General features: G+C 30.7%; 1 protein-coding gene across 1 annotated transcript; it reads left to right on the top strand.

The window, feature by feature from the left end:
- LOC106078378 (T-complex protein 1 subunit gamma-like) lies at positions 1-20,294 on the top strand. Its single transcript, XM_056034491.1, has 17 exons — positions 1-96; positions 183-244; positions 9,530-9,580; positions 9,909-9,971; positions 10,078-10,174; positions 10,275-10,395; positions 12,209-12,289; positions 12,395-12,500; positions 12,586-12,668; positions 12,795-12,861; positions 14,986-15,020; positions 15,348-15,527; positions 16,635-16,733; positions 17,605-17,791; positions 18,860-19,000; positions 19,087-19,218; positions 19,384-20,294. The coding sequence occupies exons 1-17, from the start codon at positions 66-68 to the stop codon at positions 19,498-19,500; spliced, it is 1,653 nt and encodes a 550-aa protein (XP_055890466.1). The 5' UTR covers positions 1-65; the 3' UTR covers positions 19,501-20,294.
- Positions 20,295-20,783: the final 489 nt, after the last annotated feature.

Below are 20,783 nucleotides of genomic sequence, written 5' to 3'. Positions count from 1 at the left end.
TTAACAAAAATCTGCCCAACTGTCTTTTTTTCTAATTTTCTAGTTGATTCCAGAAAACAGCAAGCATGGCCGGTGGATTACCAATAATTATTCTCAGTACGTAGATTTACATAAAAACAAATAATTGAAAATATGCTATAGGTGTAAATCTTTGATTAATCTGAATGTCCTTGTTATTTCAGATCAAAATACTAAGAGAGAGTCTGGAAGAAAAGTCCAGATAGGAAATATTGAAGCCGGCAAGGTATGTGCTTAGACTTAGACTTAGAAGTAGAAAGTAAAGGATAAATATTAGACTAGTTAGTCACAATAAAATATTACTTAGTGAACTTAGTGTTCTGGTTACTCACTTACTGGTAACTTCTAGACTCAATATGACCTAATATAGCAACATGTCAAGATACACATCAGTTATGTCATGTTGTAATCAGTATCATCATATGCTCATAACATTTAAGTTAATAACAGTGATTTAGAAGAATGAAACTGAAAGGGTTATTATAATTAATAATATTGAATTGTTACTGTGACTGTGTGGTGAGTGTGTCCTTAGTTACCATCTACTATGATTAGTATGATCTACTGGTTTTAATTTTAAAGTCCTTAGTTAGTACCTACACATTTACTATCATTTAGTACTTAAGATATAGATATTAATCATCTATATTCTATATTAATATAGATCTCTCTATAAATATATATTATATATACTAATACTAATATATAGAAGATCTACATCTAGTAATTGGAAGTCTTGAAGAAACATTGAAACTTTCTTGCTTTAGCCTAAGGCTTAGGTTCTAAATAAGGAAATAATGAAAAAAATAAATGGGGGTAATTACCTATTTGGCTATTTGTAGGTAGTTCGATAAAAAATTCAAACTCACAATATACTAATAAAACCTATATGGTTGGAAAGGGCTTGAAAAAATATTTCCAACCATACTAAATTTATCATTGTATGACAAGTGGAAGGGGTGATATTAATTTTTATTTGCGAGGGTGAAAGTCTTGATTTTTGAGACTCAAGCCATTTCATCTCACTACCGGAAGTTGAATCAAACTGTGAAGGAGGTCAAGAGTATTTTTTGTTTGTGTTGCCAATTTATCTAATTTTGTTTAAGATAGACTTATGCAGTTCCCCTTTATTATTTGTGACATACTGTCATTATATTGAATTTAAGAGTTGTTTTAAATATTTTTAAGAGAAATAAAAGTTTATGGCTAATGAAGATATAATAAAACTTTAATTGAAAAAAGTAATAGTGTTAGTAGAATTTTCATTTTGGATGAGTTAAATATTTAGAGATAGAAATGTAAATTTTAATTTACTATTTATCTTTAAATTATTTTTCAATTTAAAATTTCTTTTATGATGAAAATATAATAAGGCTAAGTATTACTTTGTATATGATAAATTAAAATTGCATGAAATTGTTAATAACTTTTACATCATAATATATACATTAAATTAAAGCAAATATTATGCAATGCAAATTACCCAGTATTAAAGAACATATTGGGCATCATAAATTAAAAAAAAAAAAGTAACATACATTTCCAACATTGATGTGTAAGGCATAATTTTATGCAATCACACTCAAGAAATATTCATTTTAGGAGTCAAATTTTTGTCAAAATAAGTGTGTGTAATTTCAACAATTTTTTTTTTTTAATGTGTAACTAATTTTCCAAAATGCTATTTACTTTCTTAAAAGTAATGCACACCCACACAAAAACAAACAATGCATACTTCTTTTTTTTTTTTTACTTATATTAGAGTTCAATAAATAAAATGTAACATTATCACAGAAACATTACTATGTTAAAAAAAAAAAAATACATGAAGAAAATGTTACATTTCCTAAAACAGTATCATAATAAATAAATTTAAATCACTAATATTTTCACAGAAACATCACCAAATTAATAAAAAGAACAAAAAAGAATACATGTGGGAAAATGTTACATTTGCTATAATAGTATCTCAATAAATAAATGTACACAAGTAACACTTTTACAGAAATATCACCAAGTCAATACAACTTGGGGAAAAGTTACAGATCCTAAAATAGTATCACAGTAAATTCAATTTAAGTATGCAACATTATCACAGAAACATCACCAAATTAATAAAAAGAACAAAAAAAGAATACTTATGGGAAAATGTTACATTTGCTATAATAGTATCTCAATAAATAAATGTACACAAGTAACACTTTTACAGAAATATCACCAAGTCAATACAACTTGGGGAAAAGTTACAGATCCTAAAATAGTATCACAGTAAATTCAATTTAAGTATGCAACATTATCACAGAAACATCACCAAATTAATAAAAAGAACAAAAAAAGAATACTTATGGGAAAATGTTACATTTGCTATAATAGTATCTCAATAAATAAATGTACACAAGTAACACTTTTACAGAAATATCACCAAGTCAATACAACTTGGGGAAAAGTTACAGATCCTAAAATAGTATCACAGTAAATTCAATTTAAGTATGCAACATTATCACAGAAACATCACCAAATTAATAAAAAGAAAATACACTTAAGAAAATGTTAGATCTCCTAAAACAAAATCACTTAATAAATCAATTATAGACAAATTATAATCTTCACCATCTTCTTCATCTTCATCAAATTTCCAATAGGATATGGTTAATGTTAAAGACTCAACTTGTTTGCTTTTGGATACTATTTTTCCTCTATACAGAACATCAACACCATTGACGTTCCATATATGATCAATATAGGACCCCAAAATATTCAATGGATTTGCACTTAACATATCAATTATTATTAATTTTTGTTGCTCTGACAATGTGGTAAAATGTTGTGTTTGTATAATGGGCACATTCTTGTCTAGCAATGCAGCTTTAATATCTTTTGCCATTTTATTTCTTTTGGTCATGTCTCTTTTCTGTCCACTTTCAGCTAACCTATCCATAATGATCTCTCCATTTCTTTTTCTTCTGCTTTTCCCAAGCTTTCTGATTGCTACTGCCCGTGATAAACTAAAACTAAAAATGTTTTCTTGTTCATTTATTGTTTTAGAACAAACCCAATCTAGAGCTTTGTTAACCCTAGCTTTTGTTTTGCCATCTAAAAATGTCATCTCAGCATTTGGCGCCTTTTGGCATAATAAGTTATAAAAGCCCAGAGTTCTTTCTGCCCAAATATTATGCAATGGAGCACTTTCAGCCATATGTTTTATATCTATTGAAGGGTCAGATAATTCCCCAAATAAGTATCTAAAATACTGTCTATTTAAGACATTCAGAGTAGCCTGAGCTACAATCTTTACAGTTTCAGAAAAAAATTGAGTACATTTTACTACAAGTAGAGATTTTAGGGTCTGATCATTAATTAAAGGAAATCCAAAAGCATCAACTTGTGAGTTGAATAAGTGGTCAGGTGTCTCTAGTACTCTTTTGATGAAATTTAATGATTGCTTAATATGTTTCACCTACGAAAGAAAAAATATAGTAATCATATTATTAAAAAAATGTTTTTCAATTATTTATTTACTTTTATACACATTAAAATTTTGCAAAGAAAAAATATAATAAACAAAAAAAATTACCGTCAAGATGATTCCTTTGTCCTTCAGTTGCATAAAAAATAGCTAACCATGGTCCTGTGATCAATTTTCCCAACAATCCAAGTATCTGTAATTGGTGTATTATGCTTTCATTCATAAGATCTGCTAGTATAGCTGTGCTAAGAGCTGTTCTTTTGCAGATTTTATGCAAATATTTTATTAGAATAAGTCTGTGTTGGAAAGTAACTCCTGCTGAATAAAATAAGATGTGCCATCTGTTACCAACATATCTTGGAAAGGTGCCGCATGAAAGACCATTTTGTGTTAGAAAAGATTTAAAACCTGATGGGTCACCATTGTTTTTGTATCTGAAAAAAAAAAAAATTTACTAAATAGAAAGTAATAATTAAAATAACAGACTTATAAAAAACCACACACACAATACTAGCAGATTTAAATGAAGTTTTCAAGCAAAAATGTCTAAAAAAGAAGTCATAAAAATCTTAGAAAATTGCTACTCGCTCCATGGTATAACTAAGTCAAGTTGTCACAAAGTGGGTGACTTTAAGGCTAGAACCCAATGATGAAAAAAATGTGTTCCATACTCAGACTATATCAGTGCTACCCATTGACTATGAATATGAAAAGAATCAATATGTCTGTGTGTAATCACTCTATAAACTTCTCTGTATGTTGAATGTTGTTGCTGTTATTAATGAAGTAAAGAGACCTTGTAATTACCAACACTAATTTCAAATAAGAATAAATATAGCATTATTAGTCTCATAAATTCAATTAAAATGTGTAATAGTCACCTTAGCTTTGATATGGCATACAACAGATTTGCAACTCTACAGTCTGATCCATGAACAGCACTAGGGATGCTTGAATTTGACTCTAGAAGGACTTTTCTAACTTCATTTGCTATTCCATCAAGTGGATGAACATGACAGTTTAATTGCAGAAGCTGTTTTTCAAGAAGAGCATTCAATTTAATTACAGTTGCGCTGTTAACAGCAGCTCTGTCAGTAAGGGTTGACAAAATTTTTCCTCTCATTTTATTGCGTACGTCCTGTAGTTCACATCTATGAAATGATGAATATGTGATAGAAAGATCTTCAAGAGTGTCCATTATGTGCTGAACATAATCGTCAGCTCTCCCCCCAGGTAATATTAAAACACTGGCTGTTAATGACTGCTCTTTGGTGTTAATATGTATTTCATTAATGTGATTGCCCTTGATCGTAGTCGCATCAAACGACAATGTCACACCATCTGCATTTAATACAGCCTCAGCGACTTGAAGATCAGCTATAACTCCCATTTCGCGACTCATCTGCGCTATAGTACTAATGGTAGGTAAATCTATATCACTTGTATTTCTACAGTAGATATTGGAACATGCCAAAATGACATTAGAAATAGATTTAACAGGAACATTATATTCCAAACATCGATAAATTACAAAACGAGTCCAAAAGTTAAACTGTTTCTTGTTCTTCTTGGTTTCTACATTTTGCCTCAAGTCAAGATGAACATTAAAAGATTCTACATTTTCATGTCCCATTGTGCCTATCATGCTATTTTCCATCTGAGCTACTTTCATTTGCAATTGGCATATTTTACTATCTAAAGTTTTAATTTTTTTTACTAGATGTGCACATTTCAAGTGAGACTTTTTCAATGATCTAGTAATGCTTATGTTCTTTGCTTGCAGACATTTTAATTTTAATTGATATCTTGAATTTGCCTTATTAATTTTTTTTACTTGAAATTTTTTCCTTATGCAGAGGCTTTCTTTTTTTTCTGTATTGCTAGAAAGTTTTAATTTTTTATTGACCCTCAACAACTCAAGATTACAAATTTTTTTTGATTGACAATAATGGCATTCTCTATCTAAACGTGTTTTGAGGGGAGAAACCAAGGCTGGTTGTTTGGGCTGGATACTTTTTAATGCAGGTTTTGATTCAGGAAATAAGAATTGCTGATGCATGTATTGAACTATTTGATCCCATTTATAATTTATTCTTGCTTTCAAGCCTTGCATGTCTTTATCAAGCCGAACAATCTTTCTTTGAACAGAAAAAAGCTTGCTATTTGTCCTAGACCATTTTAAAAGTTGAGTGGCTGTTTTTGTTGAGTTCTTATTGAAATTTAAATAAAGATTGTATACAAATCCATTGGAAAATCGATTGTCTTTTTCTGAGTTGATAAGTATTTTGATATCTGCTTGAGTCTTTAAGTTCATGATTATCTATTGTTATAGTAACTAGTAGAATCTGGGTCGTAAGATATGTTTATTTTAGTTGTGATATAACTGATCTTAAACAGGAGTAACTATCCTTGAGACGTTGTTGTTAGACGGCTGAGGGTTTTAGAAGATATAGTAGAACGCAGTTCTTGAGTTACAGTGGCTGAGATACTTCAGCATGTGATTGTTTTGCTACAGCATATTTACAGTTTATTATTTTATTAGGATAGATATTTTCTCTTGTTATTCCACTCCTGGTGTTTCTTCAATTATTGAAAGACATAGCCTTGAATGTCCATTAAGCACTTGCCACGATTTCACAAAATCTATGTTGGTATAAAAAATTAATAAACAGTAAATAATAGTAATAGTAATGTTAATAGTAGTAGTAATAATAATGACTTACTGGTGTCACATCAAAATCTAGCAGCTACCTTACTAATAAACCACATAATCAGCCATATTGTATTCCTGACTGATGCCAGGGCAGTCCAGCAAGGCTTGAAAAATTTTAATGATTCATATAATAAACAACTCTCAGGAGACTCTTGTAAACCTCAATAGCAAGGAAACTGTTCTCCAATGGAGAACAGTACACAATGAAATAGAAGGTAAAAAAAAGGCAATCATATTGACCAAAGCAAGAGAAAGAAAAACTCTACTTTCTATTTGATTCACATAAAACCAATGATTGACCACTATGAGATGTAAACAATCAAACCTCCTCTCAAAAAGGAAAAAATAAAATTTAAAAATCTTGATTTTTTAACCTCCAACTCAAATGCCCTCTCTGCCTCTAAAGTAACCAGGAGATGCTGGTTGACCACAACTCACTGGTAGCTACTTCAACAAAATAATTTAAATAAATGTATAACAATACAAACCAATTGGGTTCATCTTTATATAATGCTGTTTGGTAAAAAAGAAACTTTGTCATGTTTTTAATATTTACCAGTATTAACATATTAACATAAAATAACACCTTCATACTCAATGATAGCATTTTCTTCACAAGATAAGCCTTTAAACAATGCATGATTAATTTATGCTTTAATTATGCATTTTCTTCACAAGATAAGCCTTTAAACAATGCATGATTAATTTATGCTTGAAAATATCAAATATTGTCTGGTCCCATAGATTGCAGCATCATAAGGAAACTTAATGTACCAACATTAAGACATCATCAGGCTGAGCCAATACTTGCCTTAAAATAATTTCATTTTGTACTTTAAGTACCTAAGGAAAAAAAAATTAACAATAATTTATAACGAAAATATTGATTTTAATATTATAATTCTTTAAGTCATAAACGCTAATGAAAGAAATAATCTAAACATCTATATATCAATATATATAATATTTAAATATAGAGTGGAAAATTTACACACACTAAAATAAAGAAAATATTGATTGACAAATCTTTAATGCCAAAGAAAAATAATAGTGTTAGTGTTTTTTTGTTTTTTTTTAAATATAGTATGATTTATGAAAAAGAAATCTATGTACATTTATGCAACAGATGAATGTAAATCAATACATAATGACATGTCAGTAATAATTATTTTCCACTGAGCCATTTTGATAAATTGCATTGGCATTGGTGTTCAGTAATAGCATGATTTTTTTAATTTAATTTAAGCTGTCAAAATTGCATTGATAAAAACAAACAAATTTATGCATAAAGCCAATTAATTAAATAAAAAAAATGTAAGCAGGCTTAAAAGTGATAGTAAAATGCAAAATCATTCTTACCTTACCACTTTACTGTAAATTTTCAAAATGGTTTCTTGACAAAAGGTATCATTTAAAAGCTTAGGAACCATCCTTTAAGACTATCACATGATTTTGTTAAAATGATGCATAAATAAAAACAATAATTAATAAACTATAGGTTTGGGGAGTCTAGCAATGCTGTTTCAAAACTGTATAGCAGTTAGCCTAGCAGCTCGGTAAAGATGTCTAAGTATCTACTCAGTTCTGACTTTTTGTACACATACTAAATTATTAAAAAGAGAACTAGTAAATTAAATTATATGGATCTATCTATATAATTAAAATAGAAATTATAAATTAAATTAATTAAAAAAAAAAGTAGTGCTGATAATAATTATAATATGGTAAAAATAATTACAGTAAATAATAATAGCTAATTATATAGAGTAGTTAATCATTACATGTTGACAAAATAGCTGAAATTGTATTTATATTACTAGAAGTACTAATTTATTTAATAGATAACTGATTTTTTTCCTAATTGTATATAACTACCTTAATAGATAAAATCATATATTGAATTGGAATAATTAAATCAATATTTAACCATTCAAAAAAATAATAATGCTGATCTGTTGATTAACCAATTGCTTTTTTAAAGAAATTATTTAAATCATTGATGTTTATAAACAAGGGGCCGATTGAGATGGATTTAAATGTGTGCTAACAGTGATGAATTTAAATGTTAAAACAATCACTTGTTTTTGCATGGATATATTTTTACTGCCAACTCATAGGTTAACTATCTGAAAATATAGTGTTCAGTGCTTCAAAATGTCAACTATCGATAATTGGTCACAATTTTGAGTGAATCGAGAGGACTTCACTGTACGTCGTTTTTTTAATTGAATAAGGTCGATAATACGGTTCTAATTTATTAATTACGCATTTTTAAGCAAATGCCCAAATGCCTCATTTTTCAAAAGCTTGCCTTGTGGACTAATTCTTATGACAAACATAAAAACAAAAATATGCAGTCATTTGATCTTCAAACAAATAAAAACAAGCCAACACTGGCGTATTCGGGACATTCCTTTTAAAAATATCAACATTCCAGGTCACATTGAGCACAAATTTTGTACAAAAAATTAAGAAATTTTAATTTTACTATGAAATTCAAAATACCATCGTTTTGGACCTAGGCAGACTTTCAAAGGAAAAATGGAATACTACTTCCGGTGTTTATACGCGGATATCGAACTACCTACTATTTGCCTTTTAAGCAACAAAGTTTTAAATTATGTCGCTATCTATGCTGGAACTTAATTTGAGACAATGCCGGTATGAAAAAGAAAATGAAGATTTGAAATACTTTTGAACACTCAGTCTCAGATAAAGTTCAGAATAGACCCATATTGAAAAAAAAAAAAAATTAAATTAAACATCTAAGAGGTTTATGAGCGTCTTACAGTATCTTTACTTATTTCATAATTTAATGAGGTTAACTTACAGAGCCTTCAAGGTGATACTGGTAACTTAAATCTGATTTTAAAAAAGTCATAATCTCAGTGTTTCTTTTGATGATTAAATTAATGAAACATACACTGGACAGGAGGAAATTTTCAAAGTTAAAACAGTCAAAAATTATCTAATTGAGAAGCTTTGATTTAAACATAACTAAATTGAAGCCCAATACTGAAATTTTATTATCGAAGCTGCCCACTAAGATATTTTTTTTAATCAATTTCTGTAATATCTATTTAATTTTATTATCAGTGATTTGCATTTCTAATATTTAGTGCTAATCTACTGGTGGCTGTAAAGGAATAGCAATAAATAGAAAACACATTTTTTTTACAGCATTATTAAAATTATAATTGAAATAAATTTTATGGTTGCACTGTGACAGATATAAAATAATTATTTGGTGTTGATGCTTCTATGTCAGTTGACTTCTATTTAATTTTAATCTAATTATTAACATATTTCAACTATTTTGTTAACATTTGCAGACAGTTGCTGATATCATTCGAACATGTTTAGGCCCAAGGAGCATGTTAAAGGTTCGTGATTTAGCATAATTTGTTTTGATGCCATAAAAACTTTAATACTTTTTTGTTTTTATTGAATCATCTGAGAACATTTGTTATTGTTTCAAATTATTCTTTTTGATTAATTTTTTAAACATTATTTATACCAAAAGTCTTAATTGATTCACTACCATTAAAAAATATTTCAGCTTACAACTTAATCAAAACTATTTCTTTAGGTACTAAAGATATCACCAATAAATGATTTTGAATAAGTTTAAAAGACAAATATTTGTTATTGCTCCATATTAATTATTAAATTTAATTACACTTAGTTTTGAATTGATTTTTTTTTTTTTAGATGTTGATGGACCCTATGGGTGGCATTGTTATGACGAATGATGGGAATGCTATTCTTAGAGAGGTGAGCGTACAATCTATCTAAGCTGGCATTTTCTAAAGTGCTATTGATTTGTTTAGCTGTCTGCTCTTCTTTCATGCTTAAATCTAAAAATGTGTGTATTTTCTAGTTGAATGTACAACACCCAGCTGCCAAGTCCATGATAGAGGTAGCAAGAACTCAGGATGAAGAAACAGGCGATGGAACCAAATCAGTTATCATATTAGGTGAATATTTATGTAGGATTACTTTTTAAGGTTACATTATTCTATTTATCCCTTGAGTAACAATTGCTTTGATAAAATACTAATTCTTTTCACTAAACAGCTGGTGAGGTCTTATCAGTGGCTGAGTTATTTATCCATCAACAGATGCATCCTACTGTGATTATAGCTGCATATAGACAAGCTTTAGAAGACATTCTAGAAGATCTGAAACATAAAATAGCGTATGTTCTTTTCTGTTAATTTCTAATACAAAATTAAAAAAATATTGTTACAAATGACAGTGATAGGTAGAGGTCAACGTATGACCCCGGTGAGATGACACAGCAGCGAGTGATCTCTGGAATGTACATGTATCAACAAAAACAGGATGTGACGTGTCCTTACGTGTTATTCCAGAAGGTACTAGCAATGTCCAGTGACAGATAGAGGTCACAACTTGTGACCCCGGCAAGATGACACTGCAGCCGATGTTTTCTGGAATCTACATGTATAAACAAAGACAGGATGTGACATTTCCTCACATGTTATTCCAGAGGATACTAGCCGTGTTTGTGCAACTTTGGACAAGCGATTAGGGACTCTATATAAGCCAGAGAGTTAATGTGAAAGTCAGTCGTGTGGAGTCGTGATTGAGCCGTTACAGACGATGTAAGACGTGTGAGGCTCTGTGGAAGAGAAATGTGTACGACTCGATGCAAGTTAACTAGGGTAGAGTTAACTGGAGTGGACTACTGTCGTTAAAGTCTATACAGCGAACTACAGTGGACTTGAGCCGTTACAGTCGATGTAAGACGTGTGCTGCTCTGATTCGGTAGACTTGAGTACGACTTGGTTCAGCTTTGGGAGACCTGGAGCGACACTGGGAAGTGTGTCGTTGGTCTGTTCTGTGGAATACGGCTCAAGGAAAGTTGAGAAGAGATGAATTGCAACGAGGTGAAGAGATGAATTGCAACGAAGTATAGCTAACTGTAAACTGACAGATATTGTACAGTCTTCTACGCTACATGTTAAAGTAACGAATTGTTAGAGTTAATAGTCATTAAAGTTATATGAAACTGAAAGTTTAGTTGTCAAGTTCTTTGCAGTGTTTTTTTTATTTGTGTGTCTACTAATACATTTAGCCAGAAGATTCAGAAATACGTAACAATATATACAAAAGGTTAGTTGTTTCATTTGGCTGCCCTGTGGTGCAGTTTGCGCGCTGAATTGTTATTCTGACTTATTGATGGTCCTGGGTTCAAAGCCTGCTGCTCCCATCCCTCGTTGTGGGAGGTTTGGACTACGAAGTAAATTATCTTCACTTCTGAAGGAATATCTGAAACATAAAACATTTATTTTACATTGTAAGTCACTTAAAACTTATTATTAATTGTTATATTTATGTTAACCTTTTGTGAATAAGAAGTCTGCCAATGCCTTCTTTCCTAATCTTAAAAGTAGCATATGACAAATTTTTTACATGTTTTAGAAAGCAAGTAACACAATTGAAAGATTTTGAGGATATTTAAAAGTTGTTGAAAAATCTTGTCACAATGTCTCTCTAAAGCTAAACATGTAATAATAAACTTGCATCACTTTTGCTTTATGACACAAATTTGTAATTCCTTTTAACTAAAGGGTCAATTAGTAAAGATAATTTCCAATAATATATAATCATTTTAATATTAAAATTTAAATACAGAGGATCCAAATGCTTTAGAGGTTTGTTTATTTATTTCCTTTCCTAGGTTTCCACTATGTAAACCTTGGTGCACTTAAATGTTCCTTGCATGGTGTCAAAAATTCACTTAAACAGAATCCTAAATTGGAGATGGTAGAAACAACAATCTGAAATTATTTAATGTTCAATATGACATTTTTTGTTACATTGCTTGTCTTTAGCGAGGTGTTCATTGCAGACTGTACTAAATTAGCTAACCTAATAGTATGAATACCTAGCATAAACTATCAGAAAAACTTTGTAGGTTCAAAATGTATCCTTTGTTATTATCTATGGACATTTAATTGACATCCTTTTGAATATTTTTCCCCAAGTGTTCCAGTTGATACATCAAACAAGGAAGAAATGCTCAAAATCATCAGTAGCTGTTTAGGAACTAAATTTATTAGCAAATGGTAAGAATGCTTTTGTCTTATTTGTTTACTTACAAGTCTATTATAACAATATTTGTTTAAACATAAATTATACAATTTTACTGGTAATTTACTTATTTTTTAAAGGATGGATTTGGCCTGTTCCATAGCCTTGGAGGCCACAACTACAGTTGCCACTGAAGAAAATAATAAAAAGGAAATTGATATCAAGCGCTATGCTAAAGTTGAAAAGGTAAGTGGTATTTAAAGTCTGAAAGCTTTCAGTTATCTACTAACAAGTTTTGCATTCTATATTAATTATAAATGTTATTTACTAGATTCCAGGAGGGCTTATTGAAGATTCCAAAGTGTTGAAAGGTGTCATGTTCAACAAAGACATTACACACCCCAAAATGAGGAGGTACTTTTTATATATATATATTTATATTTGTAAAGTTAATATTTGTGAATTTTAGAGTAACAAAAAGAACACAAATATAATTGCATAGTAATGTAATAAAAAATAGTTCTCTCTTTTAAATTTCAGGCGAATTGAAAATCCAAGAATTCTCTTGTTGGACTGCAACTTGGAATATAAGAAAGGAGAAAGTGTGGTAGGTACCTAAGCAAAGAGAAAAGTCTTAGACCTTGTCATCCATGGGGCATCTGTTTCTGTGGCCAATGATTAAAGATTGTGTCATCTGGCCAGCACAATGTTCAAATGCCTTTTCTGAAACATTATTACAAACTATAATCACTGGGAGTCACTGCTACTGCTAGAAAACTGGAGTAGCGGACAATCGCAGATTTTGATTTGTTTTATTTACACACGTTTTAAAATAACTATTTCTATTTTTACTAGCTCTGACCTAAAAGGGCAATAGTGAAGCTATTTTTGGAATTGATTTATATAATATTTGTGTTTTGCTAGCCTACAAAAATTATTTAGCCATTGCTTAGGCTTTAATTAAATATGATTTCAATAGGAATATTAATGTTTCATCCATAGAATAAGGAAATTATGATTGTTGTGGTTTAGAGCCATTTGAGACCAATAGTAGTCATAGTAAAGAAAAAATTGATGCTAGATCCAGTTTTGATTATAATAGATCTAGTCAAACTACTAAATCTGGAATGAAATTAATGTTTTGGAGCTCTGTAGACCTATATATGACTTGAAACCTGCTAATCTCTAAGGCTGTTTTTCTCTATCATTAAAAAGAACAGGAGTTTTATTAGGTTTTGTCTGTGAATTTAGTCAAAAAATTAATTGATAAGGAGTTGCATCCCTTTTCTTAGGGATGGTAGAGAGTTTCTGACAACTGCTTAAGGGCTAAAGGGTTAACCAATGTCAGGTACCCTTTCGGTTTGGCTGGATTCAGGGGGCATCCCAAAAATACCAGTCATCACCATGATATATACAGACCTGCCTACCGTTATGCAAAATGCGTATTTGTTACGCAAAATCTCCCAAAAATGACAGTCAGTACGCAAATACACATTTAACCCGTCGCGTTACACATTTCTTTTCCTTTTACCCCCTCTCTTGACTAGCTTACGAGCGGTCACGGAGGTCACGCTAAGCCGTCCTGTTGGGGGTGGGGGGGGGGAGAAAAGGTGGGGGAACACATTGTGTCCAGATCTATACGTTGATTGGTTCTTAAAAGCAATTAGAATTAGTCTAGAAATGAAGAACGCGAGAGTGAGGGAATGGCGGGTTGGTACCAGGTTGGTACTGTCAGTTAGCTGATACACCAACATGACTTTTTTTTTTTTTTTGTAAGTTCATTAGTAGAAATTAATTATGTTGAATCCCTGATTCCCGTATTCATTTGTATAGAAAAAATATCGAAGTGCTATCGATTCAAAACACATTGAGTGACATTGTAGATATCTAGTCTAGATCTAGATAACTTGTTATACAGGAATAGATCTACTACTACTAGCTAGAGTCTAGCTAGTCATTACGTTATGTCATGATTCTCTACATTACTCTACAATCTAGATCCAGTTTGGTGGTAGTATGATTTAGATTGACTAGATCTAAATCTAGAATAGATCGATAACATCTACTACCGTCTAGATCTAGACTAGATTCTTAGTATAGAATAGATCAAGAATGAAGGTAGGCCTACGAAAGTTTGGACTAGACTCTCAGTAGACTTGAGTAGACCTATGACGCCTATGTAGTATATATGTAATGTAGCGGATCCACGGCATCAGTACATTCTTGAGAGTAGATTATATTCATTATATAGACATAGATCCAGATCTAGTCTAGATATCATCTCTATTGTCGTATTGATCTAGATTTAGATTGTAGATCTAATCATGACATCTAGATCTAATATTATATATATATATATATAAATATATATATTATATATGACAAAATAGTGGATCGCGTAAGCGTTACACATTTTGGCCAGCAGCGTTACACGTTTGGACTTTTTTTGGTAGGCAGGTCTGTATATAGTTGAGACTCCTTGTTTCTGAATCTAAGGGCTTTACACACGACCACCATGCCCCATTGATAGGTACATAGATGGTGATTTGCATAAATTGATCGTTTAACCATTGGCCCAAGAAACAAATGATCTTAACATCATCTGCCCTATAGATCGCAGGTCTAAAAGGGGAACTTTTTTTTTTACTTTTTCTTAATTGAAAAGCATTTTGTCAATTATTTAACTTTTAGTTTTTAAAAAAAATAATTCTATATTTTCTGCTCGTTTCAGACCAACATTGAAATTCAAAAGGAGGAAGATTTTTCGTAAGTTGAATTTGTTACTTTTTTAACCAGGATCATATCTTATTTATAAAAAGCAGTGACCAGTTATAATGGGTAACTGAAATCTGTTTAAGGTTAATTCTAATTTTCAGACTAATTACTTGCTATTTTCACCTATTATTCCTAGCCAGAAATCGATCCCTTTCGGATTTTGCAGAGCACACATCATCCGGTTAGGGTTGAAGGTTATATTTTTGTCATCACAATTAGTGTTTGGTCAATGTGTTTTTGTTTTTTTTTAATCTTTTGACACTTAAATCTAGCATTTTAGATTTTTAAAAATTCTAATTAATTTCTCTCTGTTAACAGGAAAATCTTAAAGATAGAAGAGGAATTTATTGAGAAGATGTGCAAGGAGATCATTGCTTTGAAGCCAGATCTTGTCATAACAGAAAAGGGTGTTTCTGATTTAGCGCAGCATTATTTGGTGAAAGAAAACATTAGTGTCATTAGACGAGTGAGAAAATCTGACAATAACAGAATTGCAAGGTAAATTTGTAATATATAAATATTTATATATATATATCTACTTTAGAAAGTAGAAAGTAAGACGTATGTATGTATGTTAGGAATAGAAATCAAAACCACTTGACCAATCTTGATAAAACTTGGCAGAAATGTTCCTTGGGTACTAACTTAGACCGTAATGTATGTATTGTGGCCCTAAAACAAACTAAAGACCCTCAAAAAAAATAAAGTTGTCCGACTCTGTTAAAGCTATATTATTTATGGATCTAGGCTTGTTTACAATGTTGACATGAGGAAAGATCGAAAGGATTTAGATCTAGATATAATTTTAAGAAATACACTTTGAGTAGATTGTTTTTTAATGAAAATACATAAGAAGGTCCATTGATTTCATTATATAATAAAATTAACCTTCAAATTTGTGTTTCAAAACCATTTTTTACATAAATTAGTTCCTTATATCTGTGACTACAGATTTCCTGACGAACATTCTTTCATTAGACAATACCTTAATGTTACACATCTTTCTATTCCGAGGTCTAAAACTCTAATTCAACTCTAAGAGGATAAAACTTCTCTTCGCACAGATAGTTTAACACATGAACATACTAATTATAGTCCATTCATTTCATATTTTGATCAAATTAACATTCAAATTTGGTTTTCTTAAGCATTTTTAATACATTCGTTTACAAAAGCTGCGAAGCCGTGTTGAGATAGGCATATATTCATCCATGAATTGCATACTAAAAATTATTTCGTTTAATTGTTTACTTTATAATCCCATTCATTTAACAAATCTGGCAAACCCTGTTTTAATTGTACTATTAATCTATCTTTCTTTTCGGTTTTAATAGATATGTATGTATCGGCTTCGGGTAAACCCATTTTCGCAAAACTAATTTTATTTTCGTAGCGAAAGAGAAAAAACTTGAAAGTATCATTAGCGAAGTTTAACATACATCTAAATCCAATCCACTAGATTAGTAAACACAAACTTAGATCTGCAGGCCGCAGGTAATGTCAGGCTAGTATACATATATATATATAATGATTTTTTAAAATGAATACCTTATTATTTATGATTTAATATTGTCTGCTCATTTATATTTCGTTTTCTTTGTTTAGGGCATGTGGAGCTAATATTGCTAACAGAACTGATGAACTCAAAGAGGAAGATATTGGAACTGGGTGTGGTTTATTTGAAATACAAAAAATTGGTGATGAGTAAGTTACTTTTTCATGAGACATTTTTTAAATAAGTTCTTTTTTTTACATAAGAAAAAAATCTCAATAATCATGACAAAATAATTAGGTTTAAAAGAATTCTAGAAGTTTATTTTTAAATCAAAGTATCTTTTTTAAAAAAAAATAAATTTCAATAGTCCCTTTGCAGTGACTTTCTTTCAGTCTAAAGGACTAACATTTGTAAAGTAGACATTTATCTACATTTATGATTTTATTTTAAATCATGACTAATGGCATTTATTGTTAAACTTTAATATTTCTTTGGTATTGCTAAAAAGAGTATTATCAAACAAAAAAAAAAGGTTCATTGTAGATGTAAAAGTAGATTCTATAATATTTAGAATATTCTACATCTAGAATGTAAATCTAGATCTATTTATATAATACAGATCTAGATCTTAAATGACTATTAGGCTCAATATATATATGCATTTTTATAAACCATTAGATTGATTAGATCTAGTTAAGGCAATATTATTCATTCCTATTATATAGATTTAAATCAAACTATTATATTGATTTCAAGAATAAGTCATAAGTATGATACGTTAACTATAGGTTTTCATAATTTCAATTATAATATATAAGAATCAAAATGACGTTAATTAAGTAAGAGTTGAAGTTTTATTTATTGTGTGCAATATGGCTGCTGAACTTTACATTTATGTTCCACATTTGGGCCCAAAATTCCACCTTTTCATCCTGAGTGTTCCACATTGTGCATCTTGGGGGTAGGCATGTCTTGTGATAGTAGTGAATAGCATCAGAAAATAAAATTTAGCTATAGGCAGAATTGACCATATGTTCTGTTTACTTTTTTTGTTTTAATGTACCTTGTCTGTCTCATCAGGTATTTCACATTCTTGACTGAGTGCAAAAATCCAAAGGCATGTACTATCCTCTTAAGGGGTGCCAGTAAGGACATTTTGAATGAAGTGGAGAGAAACTTGCAAGATGCCATGAATGTTGCACGCAATATAATGTTGGATCCATACTTGGTACCTGGTGGAGGAGCTACAGAAATGGCTCTTGCTCAGGTACATTAATTTGAGAACATTTGTCATTAAATTACAGGTGGTGCCTTCAATAAACAAAAATTTATTCTGATAACAGGTACTGATCTTCAAGCCATAATTTAATACCCTCTACTTTCATAATCATTTTGAGAAGTCTCTGCTATTCTGTTTGTCATGTCACATTGCTTTTATAAATCAAAATTAAATATGACAGTCGTTAATACTATTCAATAGTGTCACACTGGGCTGTGCCTAAAAACAAATATCATCTTACCTCTTTCAGAGGCCAGGAATGAAAGAGAGGTTCTTGACCAAATCCCTATCAACTAGATATGGAATGTGTGGCTGAGAGGTTAAAACCCCTTGGCTATCTAACAAGGGTGCGTGAGTTTGAATCCTGACTAGAGGATAGTTATGTTAACTGAGTGCCTAAAAGCAGTGCAGAAACCTCCCAGATCCCCCCTCCCCCCCACTGGTCCACAAATGAGATAGGCCCATAGCCCACTTAGCATGCTGTAATAATGAAACATGCTGTAAATATAATCAATTTCAGTCATGCTTAAACATTAACATTTTCTGTGGAGGGGGTAGAGTTGTGATGGTAGCTTATAGTTCATAGTTTCTGATAGTCTTGCTGAAAATTTAGAAACCTGTCTATCTACCTGCATTGCTGATGTATGAGCTAACCCTTAGGTTAGAAAGCCACTATGTTATTATGTGAAATGGTCAATCAATTAGAAAAAATGCTTTTGTAGAGATAAAAGGATTTTTGATCAAATACTTATGTAGTTTTCAAAAACCTCTGTAGAATCATAAGCTATGTGTTTAGAAGTATAAAAACATGCTTGACATCACTTACATTTTCAACTATACTTTGGTATATTATCTATTTTTAGCAGCTAAATAATTTTGAAAGATATTTTCCAATAACTAAAGTAATTGTGGTTTCCTTCTGGTGACTGAGTGATGAAGTATATGGTTTCTAAACTAGTTGTCATAAAGTTTGAATCCTGGTAGAGAGAAGGGATTTTAAAGTTCAGGACTAAAAAAAAAGTGATTAAAAAATTTTTGGATCCAACTGTTTTACAGGCCTTGAATGAAAGAGCCAAGAGCATTACAGGAGTTCATCAATGGCCTTACCGTGCCATCTCCAGAGCTCTGGAAGTTATTCCACGTACATTGGTTCAGAACTGTGGTGCCAACTGTATTCGCACCCTTACATCTCTAAGGGTAAGCTGTATTTTATGTAGTGATATTTCTTAAGTCTATTGGTGTCAAGTGTACAAGTGTTTAATTATTTGTGTATATTTGTCTAGGCTAAACATTCTCAACCCAACAATACTAGTTGGGGCATTGATGGTACAACTGGTAACTTGGTTGATATGAAAACTTTTGGTGTCTGGGAGCCCATCTCTGTAAAGCAGCAGGTTTACAAAACAGCTATTGAGGTATGTTTTTTTTTTTTTTTTTTTGCTATTTTTAGATAGAAATGTGAAGTAGTTAAAGTTAATTTGAAGATGTTGTGTTGACAGAAAAAGTGCAGTTGAAAGAATTGTATTTAGCAGCAGTACCATCCACTAATTGTATGACACTGACTTTTGTTTGCTCCCCAGACTGCAATACTTTTGTTACGTATTGATGACATTGTGTCTGGTGTGAAGAAACAAGGTTCTGGTGGTGCGGCTGCTGCTCCTCAAGGTGCCCAGCCTGCTGAAGGAGCTGAACAGTAGAATGTGGAGGATGTCTATGTATTGTGTGCTTATTTAAAGAGTAAATGTGTCTGTGATTTGTTTTCAGTGACACTCCACCTTACACAGAACTAGAAATATTTTTGATTAAGAAATATGAACAAAATTTGTATTTCAATAATGAATATCATACATAAAATTTTTGGATTATTACTGAATTTTCTTTTTTTTTTTAATACTTCTGAATTTGTATTAAATTTCCAACTAAAAATCTAATAAATCTTGTTTTTAGTTTAATTTTGTTGTTCAGATACTGATATAAATATGAGTTGTGTAGCTGAAATGTGTATACATTCACTATTCTTTTTTTATACTTGCTCTGTACATTCAGTGAATAAGATTTTATCAACAATTTCCCAGTTTGACATTAGAGATGTCATAATTTATATGAATTCACAATATTCTCTTCCACAAATCTGGACTAGGTTTCCTTAATGCACAATCTTTTAATACAAAAATCTCAACCATAATGAATTTTCAGGATTATTAGTAAAGAGTATTTTTAAAAGTAATTGACTTCTTAAAGTACTACATTCTACTAGATGTTAAAAGACCTACTGTACAACATTAATTTAAAAAATGAAATACATGTGAACAGGAGCTTAAATTTAACACAAAAAAAATAAGAAAGCTTATATGGAGTGTAATTGTAAAAAAAAAAACAACTAAAGCTTATAAATGGAATGTAATTATATCTGTATTGTAATTAAATTTGTAATAGAACTAGACCAACAAAAATTAATTCTTGCGATTAGAAATATATATTTTTACCAATATCTTATCGTTTTTTGTTTTTTTTTAATGCTTTTAGCTTTCTCAATAGATATGATCCTATCACTTAACTGGACCAGTTATGGGGGGGGGGGGAGAGGGCTATATGGTTAATTTTTACCGTATTCACTTTTTAAAGCATTTCCAAAAACAAAAGGGGGGAGGGGGCATAAATTGCATAAGTTAGCCTACTTTGAAGCGGCGACCTGTAAATTCAGCTACAACCACCACTTCAATCAAGTACAATTTCTTTCCCTTGTTCGAGATACCAAACAGAAGTAAAAAATAACCAATTGATTATTTTTCAAAATAGATTCTTGTTTTGTCGGATTAAATAATAACTGCAACATTTGAGCGTGCTCCGAGATTGGGTGTCGGAGAAATGCCTACGAACATATGTTTTGTCAACAAGAGGACAACTTACATTACATTAATCGTAACTGTAAACAATCTAGAGTGTTGCTCTTGGATCTAGCAATGAAATGGAAACATTT

Source organism: Biomphalaria glabrata, chromosome 1 (assembly GCF_947242115.1).
Source record: "Biomphalaria glabrata chromosome 1, xgBioGlab47.1, whole genome shotgun sequence".
NCBI lineage: Eukaryota > Metazoa > Mollusca > Gastropoda > Planorbidae > Biomphalaria > Biomphalaria glabrata.
This window is presented reverse-complemented; position numbering and strand designations above follow the sequence as displayed.

What these genes read in the sequence shown, in the direction of transcription:
- LOC106078378 (XM_056034491.1), top strand. Translation starts at nt 66, where the DNA reads ATGGCCGGTGGATTACCAATAATTATTCTCA. An exon ending in ATACAAAAAATTGGTGATGA is followed by an intron (nt 16,734 to 17,604) that starts GTAAGTTACTTT and finishes CTGTCTCATCAG; the next exon opens with GTATTTCACATTCTTGACTG. An exon ending in CAGAAATGGCTCTTGCTCAG is followed by an intron (nt 17,792 to 18,859) that starts GTACATTAATTT and finishes ACTGTTTTACAG; the next exon opens with GCCTTGAATGAAAGAGCCAA.